The sequence below is a fragment of the Homarus americanus genome, unplaced genomic scaffold (genome assembly GCF_018991925.1).
Source record: "Homarus americanus isolate GMGI-L3 unplaced genomic scaffold, GMGI_Hamer_2.0 scaffold48354, whole genome shotgun sequence".
NCBI classification, from domain to species: Eukaryota; Metazoa; Arthropoda; class Malacostraca; order Decapoda; family Nephropidae; genus Homarus; species Homarus americanus.
In genome coordinates, this window is record NW_024723833.1 from 462,633 (window position 1) to 482,783 (window position 20,151).

The window sequence follows — 20,151 nt, forward strand, 5'->3', positions numbered from 1 at the left end:
GGGCGCACAAAAAACTAGTTCCCTGTACTGCATATATTATCCATATGTTAACTAAATTTTAAAATGACTAATAATTTTAATATAAAAAATGCAAAAATATTAAAGAGCACAACTTTCTTGATATTTACTTCACTGGAAACGAATGTAAACATAGAACAGATTACTGAATTGGCAGACTAGCCCATCAGCTGATCAGCTGATGCTCACAACAAAACGTGTTGTTCGTAAGGATTTCGTTAATCAAAGTTTTGTTGTAAGACCGAATTGAAGATCCTTATAGGAGGTAATTCATTAACCTAAATTTCGTTAATCGAACCGTTCGTTAACCGAGGGACCACTGTGTGTACAACCAGAAAGAAATGTATTAAAAATGTTTAGTCTAGCCTCAAGTCCACTCCATGCTTTGTTATTAATAAAGCACGGAGTGGACTTGAGGGTAGACTCAACATTTTTAATAAATTATTTTATGATTATTTGTGAGAGGATTTTCCCATTACAGTAAGTCCTCGCTTAACGTCGGGGTTATGTTCCTGAAAACGCGACGTTATACGAAGCAATGTTAAGCGGATCAATTTTCCCCAATAAGAAATAAAATACAGGAGTTACGTTCCTGGGCCTCCCTTTGCCCCATGAAATACATTACAGTACATATACTGTACATTAATTCAAAACTCCTTGTGTGATACCTGGTGAGGTACTTGTGTGCATTACTATAAAGTCACATTCATTGAAATTTTATAAGAGAAAAACTTAAAACTCCTCTACATGACAGATAAATAAATACCATTAGGTAAACCTTGGTTGGCCGTCGGGCTGGTACCAGCTGCCATAATACATCACCTCCCCCTTAGCACTTACGGCAAGATTGAAGGTGGTTTAGGCTAAAAAATTTTAACTTATAAAATGGCCGAGACTAAAGTTAGCAGAATATAAATTGCATTGCTGGAATCCTTGCAAGACAGCGAATAATATGAATACAGACATCATATATTTTGCACAAGAGATAAAAATTTTAACCCTTAAATACATTTTAAGTACTGTACGTACATGTTTTTCAACTTATTTTTGGGTAGATATACAGGTTGACAATCCCTTATCCGAAATCCGTGGGGCCAGAGGCATTTCGGATTTTGGAATTTTTCGGTTTTCAGAATGGTTATTTTTTTTTTTTTTTAAATGTGTATTAGCCCACCCGGGCATAGATCACTGACCCACATCGGGGCCTGGGGAGGGGTGGGGGGGGGATATAATAAAAATTATTATAATAATAATAATAATAATAATAATAATAATAATAATAATAATAATAATAATACAGTGACCCCTCATTTAACGAACACCTCGGTTAACGTAATTTCGATTAACGAACTGCCTTCCATAAGGATCTTCAATTCGGTTAATGAAAAAAATTCGGTTAACGAAGTTCTTACGAGCCGACCTCAACATGTTTTCGCTTGCACTGACCGGGCAACCAGCTTTAGTATCAGTCCGCCAATACATTAATCGGTTCTAGAGCTTAAATTCCTTACTATTTTAGTAAATATCAAGAAGTTTATACTATTCAATAATTTTAAAAGTTTAATATTCAATTTTTTAGTCATTTTAACAATTATTGAACAAAATTGAAGGTAAAGTGACTAGTTTAATGCTCGGCATCCAGCCTCTTATCACAGCAAACAGGCGTCAGTCTCTCTCTGTTTTCACTGGAGGTAACATCTTGCTTGAGACTCTCTTCAACTAAACGCGTTTTTTCTGTTTCCAAGCAAATTATTGGTCATTTTGAAATTTATTTTACATATTGACAATATATAGTGCAGTGCAGTGTTATTTTAAAGAAAATATTCTTTATTTACAGCTAGTTTAACTTTGAAAAATACGTGTTGCCATTGTTTGAATCCAGCATGGGGCCTAAGAGATCAAGAAAAGCAATTTCAATCCAAATAAAGCAGGAAATAATAAAAAAACACGAACAAGGCATTAAATCAAATGCACTATGCAAAGAATATGGCATGTCGGCATCAACTGTGTCGACAATTCTTGCACAAAAAGACAAATTTAAGGAAGTGAACGTGAGAGACAAATCTACAAGAGTGTTTAAAAGTAGATCCCTAATCGTAGAAACTGAGAGGTTACTTATCATCTGGATTAGGGAAAAACAGATGAAAGGTGATTCAGTTTCTGGTGATTTCATTTGTGAAAGAGCCAGGGAGATTTATGAACATTTAAAGGCAGATCAACCTGGTTCTTCAGGAACAGAATTTGAAGATTTTCGGGCCAGCAAAGGCTGGTTCGAAAAATTTAAGAAAAGAAGTGACATTTTAAGTGTTGTTAGGCATGGTGAAGCTGCTAGTGCTGATAAAGAAGGGGCAGCAAAGTTTTTAGTTGAATTTAAAAAACTGATGGAGGAAGAAAATTATCTTCCACAGCAAGTGTTCAATGTGGACGAAACTGGGCTGTTCTGGAAAAAGATGCCCAAAAGAACATTCATCACCAAAGATGAAGCCTCTTTACCTGGGCATAAACCCATGAAAGACCGTCTCACTCTATTGCTTGGTGCCAATGCTTCAGGGGATTTCCGACTGAGGCCTATGCTTGTCTACCACTCTGAAAACCCCAGGGTGTTCAAGCAACAGAAAGTGGTAAGAACAAAGCTTGGAGTTTATTGGAAGTCCAACCGTAAGGCATGGGTGACAAGACAGTTCTTTAATGAATGGGCTGTTCATGTGTTTTGCCCCTCTGTCAAGAGCTACCTAACCACCAATAAACTTCCTTTAAAGGCTCTTCTCCTCATGGATAATGCTCCTGGTCATGACCCTGACCTTGCCAGCAATTTGGAGTATCAATTTGACTTTGTGAAAGTGTTGTTTTTGCCTCCAAACACTACATCAATCATACAGCCAATGGACCAGAATGTAATCAGCAACTTCAAGAAGTTGTACATGAAGAAAATGTTTAGGAGGTGTCATCAGGCAACTTCCACTGATCCTGAACTAACACTGAAACAGTTCTGGAAGACACAATTCAACGTCCTGGAGGATGTAAAATTGATTGTGTCATCATGGCAAGAAGTCTCCACTAAATCCCTCAATTCTTCATGGAAAGCACTGTGGCCATCAGTAGTCCATGATTTTGAGGGATTTGAGGAAGAAACAGAGTTGGACCAGGAGATTGTGTCCATTGGTCAGTCATTGGGCCTTGAAGTGGAGGAGAAGGATGTGGAAGAGCTTGTGATGTCTCATGAGGAGGAACTTACTCCTGATGACTTGAAGCAACTGGATGAGATGTTACGGGTAGAGGCTGACAGTGGTGAGGAGGAAATTGAAATTGATGACCATATGTCAGCTAAACAGTTGAAAGATGTGATTTACTACTGGGAGAAGTTCAGGGAACTGGCTTCAAAGCACCCAGAAGTGGAAAAAACTGAACTAACTTTGTGTCATGTTGAGGACTCAGTGGTCTCCTTCTTTAAACATAAGTTAATAGTGAGGAGGACAGGTGCCCCACAGACCACAATTGACACTTTCTTCAGTAAAAGGCAGAGGGAACAAGATGCTATCCCTCTGCCTTCCACTTCAAGGAGAGAGGATGACGCTAGCCCTCAGCCTTCCACTTCAAGAAGGAGAGAGGATGATGCTAGCCCTCAGCCATCCACTTCAAGGAGAGAGGATGTTCATGGTGGAGAATCTGTCAGTCCAGAGGTTCCTGACATTTTCATGGAAGGTGACTCACCTTCCAAGAAGCAGTAAAATGCTTCTCCTCCACCTCCACTTCCTTCTCTTCTCCCTTCTCCTCCTCCACCTCCCACTTCAAATTCACATCATCATCATCATCCAGGAGCCTTCTACATACACACCTCAAAGTAAGTAAATTTTTCTACCATTTTTGTTGAAGTTAGGAAATTTTCGGTGAGCTGGAACCAATTACCCAAAAACCCATTGAAACAATGGTTTCGGTTAACGAATTTTCGGTTAACGAACAACCTTCTGGAACGGATTGAGCTCGTTAACCGAGGGGCCACTGTGATTATACTTGTATATATATATATATATATATATATATATATATATATATATATATATATATATATATATATATATATATATATATATATATATATATATATATATATATATATATATATATATATATATAAAAGCTAGACCCCGACTTACGACTGCTTCGACTTACGACCGTCGGGACTTACGACATAGATAAAAAAAAAAAATTCAAATGACACACGCATTTTCTATACCGAAACGTTTCCAGTTAATGTAGTCTCCATGTATAATTAGAAAATTATGGGGGCCCCATGTGCATTCAGCTGACTACATTAAAGGTAAGTGCTCAGTCACACTGTATCCATTCCTCATTATTCATTACTTTTACTGTACTGAATTTCATTGTAGATTATTTATTTAAAAAAAAAATAAATAAAAATATCTATGTCGGACTTACGACCTGGATTTGAGTCCCTAACCCCGTCGTAAGTCGGGGTCTATCTGTATTACTATTACATTTTTGCCACCCAGGCCCCGATGTGGGTCAGTGATCTATGCCTGGGTGGGCTAATCCCTGTTAAAAAAAAAAAAATAAATAAATAAATAATGACCCCCCGCTCCCTCCCTCCCCCTTCAAATTTTTTTTTCGGTTTTCAGAGCTTTTCGGTTTTCGGATAAAGGGTTGTCAACCTGTAGTAACTTTCTTCATTTATTTTTACTCATTTACATGCACACACCATCCTAAATAAATATTGTGAAAAAGGTAAAAAGTAGTCCGTGACGACTCAAACATAGTACAGGTAGTTCTGCTATAACGCGATAATTGTGTTCTTGTAAAATATCGTGTTATAGAAAATCGCGTAATAGAAATAACAGGGCTTATGGAGAAAATAGGGTTAGGTGCAGATTACTCGAAATCGAAAAAATTTAGTAGTTAGCCTAACACAAAGGATAGCACAGTCTAAATAAATGTTACATTCATATCTAATAATGAAATCATACAGTAAATTTAACACTTTACCTTGAAAAAATATGAATGTAACTTGATGGGGAGAAGGGTGATTTTGAGGTTGATAACATCGAGCTTCTCTTCAAGTGTTATATCCTTTCTTTTACGATAATCACCGGGAATTCTATCATCAGAACGCTTTTTGGAGATATTCTTCTTTACCATATTCACAGTTAATACCACAAAATTGGAGAAATAGTAAGCCAAAATCGCGTTATAGCAAACAAGCGTTCGCGTTATACAAATATTGTTCCGAATTCATAAATCGCGTTAGAGCAAATTCGCGTTATCAAAACACGCGTTATAGCAGAACTCACTGTACCGAAATAACGTTAAGCAGGCCGACGTTAAGTGAGGACTTACTGCATTATTTATTTGTACGTGTTTTGTGTTTGTGTGTCTACACACACACACACACACATATTTACAATACAAGTAAAAGAAATAATTGTCCTACGGACAAACACATAAGGGGATTATATATTTCTTTGAACACAAGTAAAAATGTACCCCCCCCCCATCAGCAAATGTTATTTGCGGATTTGGCGATTCAAGGTCATTTTGAGAACCTAACCCCCGCGAATTTGAAGGGCCTCCTGTACTTCTACTTTTATCAATAGACATACCATAGTACAACTCCACAAAAAACACTCTTCTACTTTGTACAATTCACTTATATCAAGTTGAGACCACGAGCAAAAATATTTACAGCTAGCAAAGAAGTAATGTATAAACTTTTATCCATGGCATCTGTTCTAATTGTGTTAGAAAGACAAAGTTGATACCACAATGATCCCGAATAAAGTCTCTACAAGACTGCATCATAAAAGAGCCATAAACAAAATATATTTACAAGATATAATGATGGAACCCAATTTTTTTTAAACACGTAAGACATGTTCATGCCGGAGTCTATAAAATCATTTTAATTAAGTTAGAAACACCAAAATAATCCTTAATAGTCTAAGTGTGACAGCAAAGACAGCTCACACAGCTGCCAGACATATGAAAGTGTCCAGTAACACCAACTGATGCATGTGTTGGCAATTAAGGGGTTCAAGGCCAGCACTGCCAGTGTGTTGCAAGTTCTACCAAAATTTTAAGATATTCACTGAAATTCTGAGAGTACAGAAAGCAAGCCAAAGCTGCCACAAAACAGCTAAATGAATTGAAATTTTCTGATTTCAGAAAAAATTACATTGATTTATTTATGACACAGCACTGATGTGTCCTTTTCATCATTTTTTTTTAAATTGTAAACATATTCAAGTCATTTTTTGTGATGAAACAAATGTGGCACATTGTTATGCCTATTTGAAAAACAGTGAATCCTTTTAAACGTAACTTGCTTTAACGCAACAAGCACTACTTGACGGCCATCACGTGTTCCTCTTGCCTTCAGTTCAGTTGGTTTGGAGTTACCAGTTATTATATACAGTACAGTACAGTACAGTACATCTCATACACTTTTAAAAAGTTTATAACTGGATAAATGAACCTATATGAATTATTTTTACATTTCAGGGAGGGATATTACACTCCTGATGGTTGAGAGACTGGTTATTAGGCTGGCTATAGACTTTTCATTTTAAATCATTACTCTTCTTACACAGCAGAAATTATTTCAACATATGATGCACCAATGAAAAGAGAGTCACGTACACATTTTTTTTGTACTAATGTTTGAAAACTTAGACACTTCTATCTGATGGTTCTGAAGCGACTCCTCATAAAATAGTCTTAATTTTTCCATCTTTTCAATTATCTAATAAATAACCATCAATCTGGCTGGATAATGAAGAGTGGCCAAATATCCCTAATAGTACAAGTTGCTTACTGGGAATTAAAGACAAGAGGGGAATTGAGCTACTACTCACATGACCTTTAAGGTTATTTTTCACCCAACAAACTTGCCAAGTGACATCTATATTTGTTTAAAATTTTTCAAAATAAATGCTGAACAAAAATTCTAAGAAAAGGAGGATTGATTGTGAAATCTGTTTATCTGGCAGAACCTACTGTATAACCAAAGACAGCTCTTGTAATATGGGGCAATTTATCACAACATCCTTGAGTCCTTTGTATGCACACCTGGTATCTACTTGGGTTGATCTGTTACTTATAGTCTAACTGATCATCCTTTCTTTCCCACTCTACAACCAGTCTCAAATGAGGGGACCACATACACCAACTGCCCTTCCCTCCATGGAAGGACAAAAGGTTTAGAAGTCTCCTTAAAACAAATGTATGCCCAGTCACCAAACAAAGGCAAGCTATGACTCTAAGCAAAAATTGGTTCATATATGTAAAACATATCAGTTCCAGCTGACAAGACAAACCCCAAAAGTCGGGGATGAGTATCTGAGCCACCTGGCTATGGGCTCTGTCTGAAAAAGGGATTTCAGGATCAATCCTCCATTTTTGGCTTAATGTCCATTGCCAGGCACCTCTTACATTCCAATGCCAGTTAAAAATGAAGGAGGATGCACTGCAAACCCTCCAAGACTGGTAAGACAACCTCAAAAGAACTGGAGTTGATCTTGGCTATTAAGACATCAAACATCTCTCACTGAGCATCTCCTGGTGTTATTGTGGATCCCTCTGGGAAACTTAGCCATTGGAATCCACAACTCCAATAAACAACTGACAAAAAGCATCCAGCATTGGCAATGTTTAATAACACCTAAGATGAACCAAGTACCACTTGTGCAATTCAGGTAGAGAGGGAAAAATACCACCAACCTTTATCAAAAAGAACCAAAGTATCCCTAGAAAATCAGAACAAATAACTAACTTAACCAAGGATTCTGAGTGACCACTAACTTCTTACCCAGTTGTTGCCACAAAAGCGGGAAAGGAATAGTGAGAAGCTTTCATAACATAATTCGATTACTAAAGGAACTATAAGAAGCTTCTAATGTTAGTGTGTGGTGATTGCTGACTGGCTGTGCTCTGGCTTTAGTGAGACTGGGAAGAGGGACTGTCACACAGTTAACCTCATTTGAGGATAGTTCTGCAAGGAGGATCAGTTAGATGACAATTAACAGATCAACCTTATAAAATACTAAAGCCCCCAAAAGAAGGCTGAAGGACTTCCCAAAAAGTCATTCTATACTGTATTTCAAGACCCATTTGGTGAATGGTTTTATGCCAGAGAATACAACTGGAGTGAAGCTACCAGTGACAAAGTGACAAAAACCTCTGACTTAATATGCCTTTCAATTTACAGTAGAAGTCCAAAAATCTGGACTGCTTGGGGATTGGGTTGGTCCGGATTTTCGGATTTTCCGGATTCTCGGGCAGAAGAGATGAACAGGTACATTTTGATAGTTTATTCATTAGCAAATATAGCATGCTTCATTTATCAAAACGAGCAGTTTTAAGGAAAAAGCTGTGAATTCTAGAATTTTATTCTTTGCCTCTTTTATATCATAAATTGTAGACTTTCCAATGTCGTATGTTTCCATTAGAAAAGTATTGCTCACACCACGTTCTAGTTTCTTAATTATTTCAAGTTTGTCACTCAATTTCAACGTGTTCTTCTTTCTCTTCACACAACGAAGTTTATCTACTTTAGGAGCCATTATTATGGGCTTGTACAATACAGTACTCTGTAAATGAAAAGAGTAGGACTCAAAATTACATACGTTGTCACAGTTTGATTGCTCGTTTTAAAGTGGCGACCGCGTGGTCGTTGTTGTGGCTGTGCAGCTGTGGCACTCACGCATGCGCACATACACACAAAAGCCCGCTAAAAAAAAAATTGAATTTCCTAAAAGTCCGGATTTCTGGCATCCGGATTTTTGGACTTTTACTGTATCAGGGTATCAAGGCCACTACAAGGCAGTGTTTACATACATAACGTAAGCATCCTGCATATGCATTTCATTATCTTCAACTTAACTGAGATGCATTCTAGTTTATTCCATACAGTGATGAAAGACCTCCTTAACTTTTGGAAGAACAGACCACAAAATTATTTAAGTGGGTATACAATAATGAGATGCAAACAAACTTAAAGTACAGTACTGTAAATATTTTTGTTACAGTATAAGGCTTTATGGCATTTTCCTGTGTAGCACAATATTGGCTGCAGTAGTGGTAATGGTCGAAGGCTTGATAAAGATGTCATTATTTTACAAACAACAAATGGTATGTGCTACATATACTTTTCTATATTTACTTAGGCTTTTTAGGTGCTCCTGAACTACTTGCACCTGCTGGTCGAGGTCGCTTATCCATCTTCAATTTCTTTCCACCAAACCTCTGGAAAAGAGAAAACAAGAGAAGGATAAACAACAGCAGCTTCATGGACAAAACAGAGAAGTAAAGGTTTGACTTAACTTCAATATCTTATTTCTTGTTATTTGGTGATGGGATTTTTGTAAACATGTATCTTTATACATAGATTATAAATTCAATTACAGAACAAGAACTTTTTTCTGAGAACCACATGTGAAGCAGACCCCAAGAACCAATCAAAACTCTAATCTAATAAACCTCTAGTGGACGTCTCCCCTACAAACTAACTGCGTAGCAGCCCACCACCTGCCATCACATTCCAATGTGCCGCCTTCCCTAGCAACCAACCAGATGTTACCGTATCTTAGCAACGAAACTATTCACCGGCTACTTCTCGGGTTTTCCCACCATGACTCATAGCGGCTGCTGCTGGGTATATAAGCTCTGTCTCTCCATTGAGATTCAATCTGACCAATCTTCTTGAACAAGCAACACCTCCTCCTCTGCCGCTGCCTGGCGACCCTCGCCTCTCCTCCGCCTGCCTGGCGGTCCTCGCTCCCACCAGCGAGCATGTCCTTCTCTGAGCTTCCTCACCAACCAACTCTCATTCTGGCCCATCTTCCTGAACACGCAACACCTCCTCCAGCAAGCTCCTAGCTGTCCAGCATTCATTCAACCAGGAGGCCAGCAACAGGCAACATCTTCTCTAACGAAGCTCCTGCACATCTACCTCCTCCAACAAGCTACTCACAGCACGTCTCTACCAAGCAGCCCCTCACCACACAGCACCAGACTGTCTATCATATAACTTATATATATTATACAAGAAAACCACATTAGAGTTTCCTTCCATCCTGAGTGCTAGACAACTTTAATATTTCGATACCCCTACAAACCTAATCCATTCACAAGTGATTTTCAGATATTTTTACCCCCACGAGATTTAAAACTATTGCATGAAAACCAAAAAATTGGTGAAGATTCAGCATACAAACAAGAAACAAAACACTGTAGCTAAACCAAATTATCATCTAATAGTTCTTCTGCTGTATAGGGATGCCCGTGTGTACAAAATGTGCTCTAAGTTACTCTTCACATTCATAAACTAGATCATTTGACATAAAAAATTGAGAGCAGGCTCTGGCAACCTAGCAATTAATCAGAAATGACATCATCAACCTTTTTGACCCAATCAGCACATTAATGAACAAGATAACATACAGTACTTAGTGTATGGGAATTTTTTTGAGGGGGGAGGCAGTAAAATGGTTAGTATACACTCATGTAGCTTTATAATGATCTGTTTTCAGTTATATGATAAAACATGCACACAGTTTAGGCAGTTAACATGTCAATAAAACATAATAATAAAACAAACCCTTTATTTAATAAAATTTCATTGTGAATTATATCTTTCTGGGTCATAGTTTTAATGTTCACATACAAACTGATAGATTATTACATGTTCTGCCAGAGTTGAGGTTTTCTATATGGTGACATTTGTAAAACTTACAGCATGGCCTCCCCTCCCTTTGACAGATGCACCTAATATTTACACACCTCACACAATTGCAATGCAAAGCATACTCATTAGGTATAGATCTGATGGTTACTACTGGCATAAGCAGGTTGCCTACCTCCTCAAATGCAAAATGAGTGGGACCTAATGTCTTTGGTTTGGTGGATAAGATTGACACCATTTGACAAGTTGCATAATATGCTCTCAAGATATGGTACCTTAAGGCATAGCTAGTTTGAGCTAGTTCCTCTAGACACAGTCCTTTACTATGATGGTACAGTCAGCAAAAAAATATTCTTTATCCCTTGGTCTGATGGCCTCTGCAACGATCACCACCTGAGGCCATGTTAATTTGGTAAGGTTGGTATTTCTGGTTGTGTGATGCATTGTATAACCAGTATGATGTGTTTCTTACATCACATATAGTTAATACAGAGAAATTAACAGGAATCACCCACGTAAATGAGTGTTGTTCAGAATTCTTGGTCCGGTGTGTCATATTGTATAACACCATAAAGGTGCAGAAATTTTTTTGTTGACCGTACACATGATTCCTTAGTAGATCCGTAGTTTTGCATTTGGTCCCAGTCTTCAACACCAGTGTAAGGTATTCCTCACTTACTGCAATCTACTTTTCCAGGTTTAATCATCAGTTTATTGCAAAATCCTTTGGGAACTTTTCAAGGCTTGCTCTCAGCTGTGCAATTTGTTCCCATTTTGTTAGCGTATTCACAACCTGCTAGAGTATGGACTACTGGCAATACTTTACAAAGGTCTGCTCCTACAGTGGAAGCCAAAATGAGTATGGGAATACATGTAACTATAAACTTCAAGTTATCACGGGAACAGGGAGAATAAATATTTTCTCTACCCTTTCCCACTTGTGTATCTGTTGATGTGACGTTACTTGTTTATAACAGCTACTTGTGAAGCTGTCATATATGTAACAACCTTCCTGGGTTGTCACCACTTGTAACAATCACTTGTGAAGCACATTACCTTATATTCTAGACGTACTAAAATATAGATAAAAGTTTATTGAATCTTCTGTAGTGAAATCCAATATGTTCCTTTTGTTTGTTTATTATAAAAAGAGTTCTATGTACACTTTCAAAAAGGATTATCACTGTAGCTATGAGTGTTAAATGAGGATGGAGGCTATCTTAAATAGCTCTGCTTAGTACATCCTGTCGATGTGAGAGTTTGAGTGAGAGTAGGGACCCTCAAGGGAGAATGGAAATATATCCGACGTCTTCCCTTGAGGAAGACGGGTCACCTCAACGATGACTCTAAATAACGTCTTCCTCTAGTGAGTGATACCAAACTACTGCCTGCAATAGGTGGCCAGAGAGCCGGTTACTTAATCCTTAGCTCAGCACCATGTGACGCAACTTCCCGTGGGCACACTTATCACGTGCTCTGAACATGAACTTCATAGCCAGTGGAAAGTTACAGGGGGTGATGAAGTTATATAAAATTAATGTACTACCCCACATTTATATAAACACTAAGGGGTTAGTACATACAGTATAGCGTGTAGAATCGCCATGACCGGTTTTCACCCAAAGCTTAGTAAGTCCACAAGATTTAAGTTCACACCAGTAATACATTAACATCACAAATACATCAGTGTTGGAGGACAACACTATGATCTTGCAGGTTCCATTCTGCACAGCATGAGGAATTATAATGGCATCAGCTTCTTCTATATCAATATTTAGCTCAGGGTCGACTGTTGAGCAACCATCAACAACACTTTGGCATGACACTGCCTGCTCACCTGATATGTGACTTACTAACAACTGCACAGATGGAAAGATTTCATTGGCTGTAGTGAAAGCCTGACGTTCAATGTATATGAACCACTGTCTTGCATGGCAGTGAACAGTGATATCACCCACTTGTCTCTGACCTATATACACTGCTAATGAATATGATGTATTTCTTTGTGTACGAACCTCTGTCCTGCATGGCAGTGAGAAGTGATACCACCCTACCCTCAGTGTCAAGGCCTGACTGAATTACTCAGAATAGGCAAACTGTACTCCAAGCTTTGTCAATAAATTTGTTAAACTAAACTAACTAAAACTAACTGCATTACCAAAAAAACTACAGCACAGGTACTGTAATAATAATGTCTGAGGACAACACTACAACCAGAAGAAATTGTTCGATTTCATTCATTTTTCCCAGATGTTCTTATCATTATAGTAAGTGTTTTAAAAGAAGCGACATTTACTAGAACCGAACCTAACCTAACCAACAAAAGAAATGCCCCTAACCTGGTACCAATGAAAGCAACTTTGTTGAAGTGCCATGGTGTGTTTTTACGTTTTTTTGTAGATGTGAGAGGATGCTCAAACTAAGCGGGTCAGTTGTAAACAAAATGAGCAGAAAAAACAGGCACTGACTCAGCAGATTTTATTATTAGTATCATTTCAGTCATCCAGCAAATTTTAGGATTTTAAGTTACCAATTATGTTTTTCTGGCATTTTTTTATGAATTTTAAACGATTCTGACCTTCATATCCATCACAAATTACCTTTTGTTTTTGTTATTTTCCCAGTCGGAAAAACATAATTTCAACTTCCAAATAGGTGAATGACCAAGATGATAATTTTACTGAGTTTTTGGAGGAGTGTTTATGGTAAATAATTCATTTCTGGCATTATTTTAGTTTGTCATCTGGGGAATCTTAGGAATTTAGGTTAGGTTAGATATACTACGTACTGTAGTTCCTGGGTTCTGTGGCTAGGCTAGGTTATGTTAGGTTGGTTAAGTAAGATCAAAATCATTCACAACACTTCAAAAAACAGGGATGACCGAAACTAGAATTTTACCCAATTTATTCAAGTACAAACATCATTTTAGTGTCATATGATCAGTTTTTCATCGTATTTTACCCCGCAATTTCCCCCAGACTTCATTACCTACCTACTACAGATGAATTATGATCAGAGATTGAGAAAAACTAAAAAATATTAACAAAAATACTAGTATACTCTGTAGTTAAAATAAAAAAATGCTGCCTCTTTTAAAATTAACGAAATCGAACAACTCCTTCAGGTGGTATTTCTGTTCTCAGAAATTACCAAACTTATTGAAAAGATGGAAGCAGTCCAACAGAGAGTTACTAAACTGTTACCAGAGATGCAAAACCTATTATACCCACAAAGGTTAAGGAAAATGAAGTTGCCTAATATGAGATATACTGTAGACAAATAGGGGGGAGATATGATAAAAAAAAATAATGATTTTAAAAGGTTACTATGATAATGAAGTCAGCAAATTAGTACAAATGTGGAGGGATTCTGCGATGTACTCAGGACCAAGAGGACACAGTTAGAAATTATGGGAATACAGTATTGCTTTTAATTGCCCCACAACTTTTGGCTTGTTTTAGTATACAGTACCTACCATGTAGTTTAGACAATTTTAAAACACCTTTCTTCTATGAAATTTTTGTAGGAAATTTTAATTTTCTAGTATTTTGACCAACAAAATTACCAAAAACATTAGTTATTTAAGTAGGCAGGGCTTTGAAGTACAGGGAAAATGTGGGGTAAAATACTGAAAATAACATCAAACCAACCTTTGAAAACAGTCTGATCGAGGAAGTCATCTCATCGGAGACAACTTCAAAAACAGATCGTAGTGGATATTTTGCAATTACAGGCTAAGTTCATACTAACGCTAATATACCGTGAGTGAGCTCTGATTGGCTAAGAACTTTTTGTTTAATATGATGGGGTCCCCCCCCTTGGCTAGGAAGTTAGGTAAGGTTGGGTAGGTTTCTTTTGGTTGGTTAGGTCAGGTTCTATTAGCTTATTGAACGAAATCAAACAACTCCTTGTGGCGGTATGGTATTTTCAGACTGTCAATTGATTAAAAATATCCAAAGGAAGGCCACCAGACTGGTGCCTGCTCTGTGGAACCTCAGCTACCCAGAGAGATTAGAACACTTGCAACTGCCAAGCATATACTACAGATGGGCAAGGGGTGACCAAATCTAAGTGTACAGTATAAACATCTCAGGGGGCACTACTCAGTCAAATGTACACGTGCAACAAAAAGTATCGGTGCATACTGTAGTGCGAACAATTTGAGACCAGTGACGATAGGTATTGGGAAAGGCGAGTTGTTCCAGCCGTATGTTGGCAGCCCTGTAATCCTGCTGAGCAGTTACTATGGCCTGGTCAAGTGAAACAAACCGTTATAAATAAGGTCGGGAAGTGATAAATAGACAGTATGAAATATGAGGAGCTCCCTGTTAACAAAATTATTTGTGATACTTGTGAATATTGCCACATTAATTTATGTTACAAAATAAACCACTCAACCTGGTCATCTTGATGGGTGGTGCAACGTGGACGGCCACTCGGAGACCTGTCGTCTGTAGCACCAGTTTCGAGGTATCGCCGAATCAATCGTGCAGCGGTGTTCCTGTGGACACCAACCAGCCGGCTAATATCTGTGACGCCGTACCCTTCGTTATGAAGGGCATTAATAGCTCCTCGTGTTCCCTCTGAGGTTTCCATGTCGTCTGGCATGTGTAGATCTCTACTGCTTCATATTGCCTCTGTTTTATACCCACGTTCACCGAGACTGAACCCTCGCTCATCATTCAGTCGACACAAAGCAACAATCCGTAAAGAGGAAACAAACACACTGATTGTCAGCCATATGGCAACACCTAGTGGGGGGGATTATGAGGATACACTTACTAACCTTCCCGACATATCACAGTGTATACGTATCGTTTCCGAAGTCGTCGATCTCACCCTGCACCGATACTTTTTGGTGCGAGTATACATACTATACCTGGAACTGGCGGACACCCACCCCACAAGGGGTCACAGTTCAAGGTTGAAGAAGCCGCAAGTCCAGAAAACTGTGAGGGCAAACTTTTTCGGAGTGAAAGTTGTGAACTCTTGGAAAAATCTGCCAGTGTGTGTTGTGACAGCACCGAGCGTGAGCTCATTCAAGGCCAGACTTGACCAAAACTGGAGCAGGTTCAGGTACATTCAGGAGCCAGGGCATGCCCAGTACTTGCCAACAGTGTGTAACAAGAGACGTGGTCAATTGCCCAAGCAGCTAACGAGCCCATCAGTGGTGAAGCGGGTAAAAGTAAAAAGTAAATTAGGCTAGGTTTTCAAAGACTTGTTTTGTGTTCTTTTTAGAGTTTTACCCCACATTTTCCCTCTACTGCCCACTTTGAATAGCCAATATTGTTGGCAACTGTGGAGGTTCTTATCGGTTAAAATACTCAAAAAATATAAATTTATGCCGGAAACATAATAGAATACTGTACAGTTATAGTTTTTTGGCTTTCTCCCTATACAAATAAAATATGAAATTCCATGTTCAACCTAAAATGAATCTTTACCTCTATTTTTGTGAGTAGTTTCCACGCACAACAGAAATATGGTTAGGTATGTTTATAGCTACACAATGATCGACTCACGTCTAAATAAATGCCAAATGCAGCCAGAATCACAGTCAAATCTAGTTCTCGCATTGTTTGCCGTTAATGGACGATTAGCCAATCAGAGCGCACTCACTAAAAAAATTATTATTTCACTTGTTGCCACTAAACGTATCTTGGGAATTTTTTAGGTGCAATCAGTAGTTTTGACATTTCTAAGACACTTTTCTTCAACGGCATTTCTGGCGCAAATTATGTTTAAGCGAGATATTTAACATTTTATTATGTACAGTATGTTTGTACGTGGCGGTACACACCCAGAACATCAAACGACTGTGGAGCTCCCCAGTTAGGTTTGGCTTAATTAGGTTAGGTTCAAAACTTTTTTCCGATGGTTTTCAATGTGTTTTGAACACTTTTTACCTTGATTTTTAGAGAAAATCCCTAGATTCTGAGAAGGGAGGAGGGGCTTATCTCAGAAACTATTGAGTTGTGCCAGAAATGAAGGTCAATTCGTTCACCATAGTAAAAACAGTTTCAACGGTATTATTATCGTTTCGGTCATCCAGCAATTTTTAGGATATTAAGTTTTGGAATCAGTAGCTTGGATAATTCAAAGACACTTTTCTTCTACAGTATTTCTTCTGCTCATGATTACTTTCGGTGAAATCACAATAAATTTTTGGAAAATCGTATATTTTTTAAGTTCATGTTGATGTTATCACTGTCCCAGTGTTGGTTAATATGCTGCATTACACATACGCAAGAGTCTGACACAGGCACAGTTGTTCTTTGGACATTAATTGGTGGGTATGATTTTGGACCAACCAATCACAGCTCGGTATAAGCCCCCCCCACCGCTGCTCGCTTGAATTTTATTTTAGATCCAAGATGGCTTCATTATCTCGGATATCCTTTATTTCCGGCAGAAATATCATAGAAGATAAATGTCTTAGAATTATCTAAACATTGCAAAATACACATTAAAAACAGCAAGAGAAACACCGGTGTACTGTATTACGGTACTATAAATTGACCTGGAATGAAACCAAAGGAAAAACCCACAACATACCGTATCGGTATAAGTGGAATGAATATTTAAAAAAATTGAGTCCTTTAAATACCCTGGATCACTTATGACATAAGAAAACAAGACTGAAGAAGAAATTATGTAAAACCAATGGGTAAATTTTTACTTTAGGACATGAGTCCCTCGGGGTTGACCAATATGTTTTTCCAGTGCATTTTGGTGAGTTTAAACTAATCTGACCTTCATTTTTGTCGGAAATTGCTCGTTTTTGTCCCCCCCCCCCCAACAATAATGGGGGAGAGCCTGGGAAATCAGCGTTTTTGGGTGGGGGAGAAAACAAAAACAAGTCATCTGACCAATCAAAACCTAACCTAACCTAACCACTAGCAGAGGGCTCTGCCCCCAGACCCCCGGTAGGCCTAGCTTAAACTAACCTAAATGTTTCAGTAGTTTAAAACTTTGGGGTGCGCCATGTCTGAAGGTACACTACCCGAGTTAGAAGTAGAAGGACCAGGATACGTAAGAATTAGGTAGAATGATCGTCTTTCTCGTAAAACTCAGTAATAAACTTAAAATAATTGTAGGAGCACAAATGACAACCAACGTCCACACGGCCATTGTGAGACTGGTCAATGAAATTAAAATCGTACCCAGTCTGCTTCCTTTGATAAAATCCAATGTGATTGGTCGAAAAAAGTGTGCGTGATGATATTGATACATCACTGGTCACAAATGGATGACGTCAGTCAATATTGTGCATGCGTCATGCACCAATAACATCTCAGACGAAGACCGAAAACTACGTAAAATCAATTAAATTCAATTATGTCGTTATTACGCATTTCCGCCCAGTATACTTGGGGTTCAAAATGCTCAGAATAGGGAGATCTAAATGTCCTAAAGTAAAATAATACCAACCAATGTAAATTCTAGCCAGGATTGGAGCTGGTAATAGAGGCTACTACAGTCTTCAGGGCAGACTAAACGAAGATCTGTATCAAGAACAACAAAGCTGAGAATTTACAACACAATAATACGTCCAGTTCTTACTTACGGTTGTTAATCATGGGATACATTTCTGCAAATTTGTGAGCCTCATTTCTGATGTCATCATTATCCTTTTGGCAGCATCCTATCACTACTCTGACCCGATCGTGTACATTGTTATAAGCAACCATTCTAGCCTGCCTCTAGAGAAGTGTTGTCATCAACATGCCACCTTCATTGTCTAATTGTGGTTACTTTGTATTCTGCAGTACTACATAAAGCCTGTGCTTCCATCTCCAAAAAATCAAAGCATGAGATAGGTACGAGATATCTGGTGAGTTGGGTATGAATTATCTTGGGTATGAGTTGTGTTGGGTATGAGTTGTGTTGGGTATGAGTTGTGTTGGGTATGAATTGTGTTGGGTATGAGTTGTGTTGGGTATGAGTTGTGTTGGGTATGAGTTGTGTTGGGTATGAGTTGTGTTGGGTATGAGTTGTGTTGGGTATGAATTATCTTGGGTATGAGTTGTGTTGGGCACGAGGCGACCCTAACCCGAGGAAGGGAAGGTGTTGTACCATAGCCTCACAGCCAATATGTTCTGCAGCACCAGAGGCACACCAAGGGTTCAATATATTAACCATTCAATATATATGAACTGTAGGATCCTATGCTGTAAAATAACTAGAAGTAAATACAAGCAGATATAAGCCTCAGACACACCTGACAACAGCCACCGTTTGTTTACTGTGGCAGGTTTCCCGCGCCAGCTATCACTCTGTACATTCACTTTATATCAAAGTGCTTCCTGACAAAATATGCAAATGAAATATTCCAATTTAGTTTACCAGATAAAATACTTTTTCATTTAAAATTTAGATATTTCTATATGAAGTAATATTAAGTGTCATCTCAAAATATATTCATTCATGAACGCGGAGATATATACAGTTAGAGTATTTTTATTCTGTAAAATCGTAATATGAATTCACAATTATTCTTTTTTTTCTTTTGTTATTATTTATTATTATTATTTCTTATTCTTCTCCCTCCTCACAGACTCCTCCAACTTTCTCTTCCTTCTTTCCTCTGCCTCCCTCCTCTCTTTTACTTTACTTTTATCCTCTTCGCCACTGATCGGCTTGTTAGCCGCCCGGGCGATCGGTCACGTCTCTGTCACGCACTGTTGGCAAATACTGGACATGCACCGGCTCCTGAATGTACCTGAACCCGCTCCAGTGTTGGTCAAGTCTTCTCTTGAAAGAGCTCACACTCGGTGCCGTCACAACACTCTCTGGTAGATTGTTCCAAGAGTTTACAACCCTCACTCCGAAAAAGTTTGCCCTCACGGTTTTCCGGACTTGCGGCTTCTTCAATCTTGAGCTGTGACCCCTTGTGGGGCGAGCGTCCGCCAGCTCCAAGTAAGGACACTCAACTGAGTAGTGCCCCCTGAGATGCTTATAAACCTCAACTAGGTCCCCCCTTGCCCGTCTGTAGTATAAGCTAGGCAAGTTCAGGCGCTCCAATCTCTCAGGGTAGCTGAGATGCCGAAGTGCAGGCACCAGTTTGGTGGCCCTCCTTTGAACATTTTCAACCAACTGACAGTCCCTAGCATATCTCGGGGACCAGATGGGGTGACAGTACTCCAGATGGGGAAGCACTTCACTCCTGAAGATCGTCACGAGGGACGGACCGTCTAGATATCTGAACGACCTTCTTATAAGACCCAATAATTTATTTGCCTGATTTACCTTCTTCTCACAATGGCCCGAGAACTTCAGCTCATTGTCAACATACACACCTAGGTCCTTCTCACACACAGTCTCAACTAGTACATTTTCTTCATCCCGTTGGGACATATGGTACGCCTCCTTACCGTTGGTACGCCCCAGGTGCATCCTCTTACACTTCGTGACATTGAATCTCAGCAGCCATTCCTTCG

General features: G+C 38.6%; 1 protein-coding gene across 4 annotated transcripts in view; it reads right to left on the reverse strand.

Annotated features, from left to right (window-relative positions):
• The window catches only part of LOC121863712 (DNA polymerase delta catalytic subunit-like), a 115,691-nt gene extending 96,663 nt beyond the window's left edge, over positions 1–19,028 (reverse strand). Inside the window, exons 1-2 of one of the 4 annotated variants that reach the window (XM_042362450.1) lie at positions 18,933–19,028; positions 9,191–9,273 (exon numbers count right to left, since the gene is read on the reverse strand). In XM_042362450.1, the coding sequence (XP_042218384.1) occupies positions 9,191–9,249 (59 nt within the window). In that variant the 5' untranslated portion in view covers positions 9,250–9,273; positions 18,933–19,028. Of the gene's footprint in view, positions 1–9,190; positions 9,274–15,109; positions 15,190–15,497; positions 15,645–18,278; positions 18,847–18,932 lie in introns of those variants that run through there. The other 3 variants (XM_042362451.1, XM_042362452.1, XM_042362453.1) reach the window with 3 other exon arrangements.
• Between the last annotated feature and the right edge of the window lie 1,123 nt (positions 19,029–20,151).